Here is a 5335-nt window from a genome sequence, read left to right on the forward strand (position 1 = left end):
AATATAATTAGTTGCAAAATGCTTTTTCTACAGTCCTGTTGAAGATCTGGTCAATACCAGTATCCTGAGATTCTTCTCTTTCCTCTATACCTATGATGCATAAATTTGATCTTTTCATGGTTTCCTACATTTCCTGCATATTACATTCCTGTTATTTATTTATTTTCTCATACAATTTCAGTGATCCAATTATTCAACTTTATCATCAGTCTATGTATTCTATTTCCTATTTCATTCATTCTATTGATGAGGCCTTCCACTGTCATTTCTGATTGGCTTACTGTGTTTTTTACTTATTTCTTCATTTTGGCCTTCAGTAACTTCTCTTCAATATCCATCTCTTTTTTTGACTCATCTTTGAATTTGTTAAGATTTTAAAACCAATTGTTCAAAGTGGATTAACAAATTCATTATGGATTAGTGGATGGATCTCTGAATAATTGGTTTTAAAATCTTAACAAGTTCAAAGATGAGTCTAAAAAACAAATAATTATATTGAAGAAAACTCAGGAAGAAATGAAGAAGGAAATTATCTCTTTTTTTTACTCATCTTTGAATTTGTTAAGATTTTAAAACCAATTCTTCAAAGTGGATTAACAAGTTCACTATGGTTTAGTGGCTGGATCTCTGAATAATTGGTTTTAAAATCTTAACAAGTTCAAAGATGAGTCTAAAAAACAAATAATTATATTGAAGAAAACTCAGGAAGAAATGAAGAAGGAAATGAAAAACTCAATAACCCATTTGGAAATGACAGGGAAAAGCCTCAGGGATCCATCCACTAACCCATAATGCATCTGTTAATCCACTCTACAAATTAACCATGTAGCAGTCAGATGACTCTAACCTTACTGCAACAGAGGCAGCACTACAATTACAAAGTATTTAATTACTTTTAGTAATTAAATAATCAAGATAACAGAGCAAAAGGAACTTTCCTTCCATTTTTTTATTCAACAAGCCTGTTTGTCATTTATAGACAATGATAAAGTTTTCACAACAAAATATGGGAAACTGCTTTATCTTTATTTAGAACCCCATAAGAAAAAAAAAGAACTTTGGTCATACAGTACCTTAAAAAAATTCAGTTTTACATACTTCTAAATATACAGGACTAAATGAATGGAGAAATAATTTCTTCTGTGAAAACTGGCCAAATTTTACAACATTTTAACAGATAATATAATCAAATCATATAAAACATTTTGGGCATCATAGCATTCTGAATAAAGGACAGTTTTAACTCCATCCCTGGAAGTATTAATGTTGTTAATGTATTTGCTCATGTGCTGCTTTGGGCTGGAAGAGAAGAGCTGCATTAGTAAAGCAAGTTTCTGTTCTTTGGCCAACCAAATTTATATTGATAGGCATGATGAAAGGTCCTATTTTAACGAAGTATAATCAAGGAACATTTCTCACGAACATGTCATATATTTCATTTTAGAAGAGAAAACTAGGAAGAAACCAAAAGATAAAAGATGAAAGAGCTACCACAAACAAAATAAATCTTCTCCCTTCCCAAAATGTACCTGAAGGATAAACGATGGTCAAGGGCTGCCAATGGTAATATGAAGGAGGCCAAGCACTGAGTTTATTTCTTATTTATACAACTCTTTACTCATTACAAAAATGGTTACTGTCATGCCCATAAAAGTGTAACCAAGGCATTTGAAAGGAAATACTTTTTGTAGCTACTTAAAAGGAACTTTTAAAAATAACAATATATAGATCGGTTCCCTATAAACAGTCCTCCACTGTGCATTATTTTTATTTTATGTCTATGAATAAATTGCCTGCATATATGTGAGTTCACCTGTGTCGTGCAATGCCGCAGAGGTCAGAAGAGGGCATCGATTTCCCCTGGAAATGGAGTTAAGGACAGTTCATAGCCGCCATATGGGTGCTGGGAGTCGAACCCAGGTCCTCTGTGAGAGCAGTAAGTGCTCTTAACCACTGAGATATCTTTCCAGCCCCAACAGTAAGACTTACCTTTAATACAAAGATCAAGTACTTGAGAGTTATGAACCTCTGGATTTTTTGCATCTTCTTGCTCTTCAGATCTTCCACTTCATTAGAGTCCATGGTGGCTTGTAGCTCTTTGGCAGACTCTCCCTTTTCAGACTAGGAATCACTGTCACAGTCATCTGGACTCTTAGGATCAGGCAAGTGATTATCATCATCATCAACTCCAACCACATCCACTTGCCCATCGTGATCTTGTATCTCACTAAAGCCAAGTCTACAATACTGTCCATATATTCCTATAATTTACTATCCCCACTGTGCCAATACGGAGATTCCATTTCTTCATTAATATTCTTGTCCTCCTGCCCTGTCAGAAGTTCGATGTTGATTTGCGATCTCCTAGAACAAGAAGACCAGTGTGTTATTTCTTCCCTTGTGCCCATCAATCTCAAGAACTTTTGTTTTCTCTCTACAATACCCAAGTCTCCTGCTCTTCAAACACTCTTAGGTGAAGCTTCATCCCCTGGGGCCCAATCCACATACCCTTTGTCAGATACTTAATGATAACTGACTTTTGAATTGATAGCTGCTAATTAATTGCTCATAGTTTCTTAGCTGGGGTTGGAGCATCTTGTCTATCTCTACCTCCATGCTGGGTATAAGTCTGGCTGATACTTGCACAGGTCATCTGAATGCTGTCATAAGCTCTGTGGTTTCATATGTTCAACATTCTTGTTATGTCTAGTAAATAAGCTTTCATTGCATTCATCCACTTATTCTGGCTTTCACAATATTCTCAGATAATATCTAATCTTCAAGAGGAGTCGTTGTGATATAGGTATCCCATTTAGAACCAAGAACTCTGTAGTCACAGTTTTTTATTCTCTGCCCAGAGAATAAATTGTGTCTATTCTAAATCAATTGTGTGTTTCTGTGTTAATTTCCACCTACTACACTAAGAATCCTCTCTGATGAGAACTGAGAGATATAATGATCAATGGGTATCACCATAAGTCATTAAGAATCAATTTAGTAATTTGCCTACTCAGCAGAATGTAAGCAGTAAGTTCTCCCTTATCATCTGTGACCTGTCTAGTCACAGATTACTGCCCCAAATAATAATGCCAGATATGAATTCCACCTTTGAAGTTGAGTTAATATCCAATCAGAAAGTGTTTCAATACTCTCATATCATTTGCACCATTATTGAACCCATGGGATTATCTTGCCTCATCAGTTGTTATTGTTCTCATAGTGTTCACAGATCAATAGGGTTGATGATTACTTTTATTTTGTGGTAGCATGAAGAGCATCTTCCTGTACAATGAAAGTCAATGTCAGTACCTTCTTGCATTCTCCATGTTTGTTCTACAACTCTAGTATATATTTTCTTCAGTAATAAAGACTTACAATCAAGTTCTACAGGGTAAACAAGAAAAATGGCAATAGGAGTATGAGTTTCAATTATGTTAAACCTAATTACTTTGTGCGTAAACATCCAAGTCCTTTAAAGAAACAGAAGGGGAATTGTCCCTCTGTGCTTACTACACTGAAGAGGAAGAACAAAATTCGGGATACAGAGCAGCCTCCATGACTCATACTAACAAATCCTTCTAGTGATTGTCCAAATGCAGGTTTATCTGCAAAAGCCTCATAGCACTCACACGCTCCAGTAGCTGCAACTGGGAAAACACAGCCTCACACTTCTGCTTCTCTTTGAGGTTTATGTTATTAACTGTATTACTGTGGGAGGGGTACCATAACTTTGTTGACAGAAGTAAGCGGCAATGTCTTCAGGCTCCAGGCTGGTGATGGTGAGAGTGAAATCTGTACCACATCCGCTGCCACTGAACCTTGATGGGATGCCCGTTTCCAGATAGGATGCACCATAGATCAGGAGTTTAGCAGCGTTCCCTAGTTTCTGGTGATACCAAGCCAACCCACTACCAATATACTGACTGGCCTTGCAATTGATGGTGACACTGTCTCCCACAGATGCAGACACCAAGGATGGAGACTGAGTCATTTGTATATCACACCTAATACCTGAGTTTTGAGAAAATAAAAAAAAATATGCAGTATTAATCATGTTGCAAATGACTTCTATGAAAATCCATAGAGCACTAACAGTTCCTGGACTTTAAAATGAAATTTAGGAACCTCCTTACTTGAAAACCAGAACAACAACAGTCCAAGAAGCTGAGCAGGACCCATCATTGTGATGTTGTGTCTTGACTGTGCTTGACAACTTCACAGGGTGTGACCAACCTATTAAGACTCCCTGGAGCAGTGGGCTTTGACTGGGCACATGCAAATCATAAAGGTCTAGAAAAGGCTGTACACAGCTGCAGCAGTTGTTCAGCTCACCCCAGAGTCTGAGCATAAGCATAGGTATCCCCAGGCATGAAAATAAAAAAAAATAAATGAAAAAAAAAACATAGATTTACCTGCCCAAATTATGTTCTTCTTCGTGGGCCAAGATAAACATCTTTGTAGGATCCATTGATAATAAGTTACTTTTATCACTTCCTGTACATGGTTTCCTGTTCATTTCTATCAAGGACAGTAGATGTCCTCTGAAACAGTCCCAGAACTTTAAACAAGTCTTATGCATTCCTTTTACTGGTGTCTATGGGTATTATGATCACTGTGTATGTACCTTTCCCTCTAGGCCCAAAATGGCCAATACTCAGGCAACTCTGTCTTCATTTTGACCATTTCACCAGAGAGGGGTACAACTAACACATGTTTGTCTAGCCCAGATCTCCAAACTTACAGCTAGCACTCACTGTAATCCACTGAACAAAGAAATCAATTCTTGGACTCTTGATCCCCTTGGCATCCTGAAAAATATCCATGGTTCTTCCCACTTTAAGAGTGCTCTGGGAATTTTTTCCCACATAGCTTGCATCCTGAGACTGTTGATCCTTGAAATCTCACTTTGCTCTTCTAATGAGTATTCTCAACAAATTCTCTTGCAGTACAAAAATTGTCTGTTTTTTAAGCAAATAAAAATAAATCATCATTTATATCACTCTTAATAACTGAAATAGCCCATGGGCAAAAAAAAAAACAAAACAAATATATGTTCTAAAAATTTCTTTGGACTGTAAATTGATTTTCACAAGGTAAAAAATCAGGGAGTCTATTTTCCAGTAGTAAATGCCCTACACAGCAAGTAAAGTATAGCACACAGGAGGCAGAGATAGGCAGATCTGTATGAGAGCAACACCAGTCTGTTCTACATCATAGGTTCCAGGCCAACTTGGACTACAAAGAGAACATGTCTCACAAAACCAAATAAAAGAGAAGCAAACTAAACAACACTCTGCGAGTGTCATCTCATCTCTCAGGCCTGGACTAGTTCCCC

The 5335-nt window shown here is 36.9% G+C and overlaps 1 gene segment (V, D, J or C); it reads right to left on the reverse strand.

Moving 5' to 3' along the window:
- Nucleotides 1-3688: 3688 nt before the first annotated feature.
- LOC108491630 lies at nucleotides 3689-4453 on the reverse strand. The segment is given in 3 exon segments: nucleotides 3689-4011; nucleotides 4134-4213; nucleotides 4413-4453. Coding segments are annotated over 3 exon segments (444 nt in total).
- Nucleotides 4454-5335: the final 882 nt, after the last annotated feature.

This window comes from Nannospalax galili, unplaced genomic scaffold, assembly GCF_000622305.1.
Source record: "Nannospalax galili isolate Female #2095 unplaced genomic scaffold, S.galili_v1.0 scaffold425, whole genome shotgun sequence".
In the NCBI taxonomy this organism is placed as follows: domain Eukaryota; kingdom Metazoa; phylum Chordata; class Mammalia; order Rodentia; family Spalacidae; genus Nannospalax; species Nannospalax galili.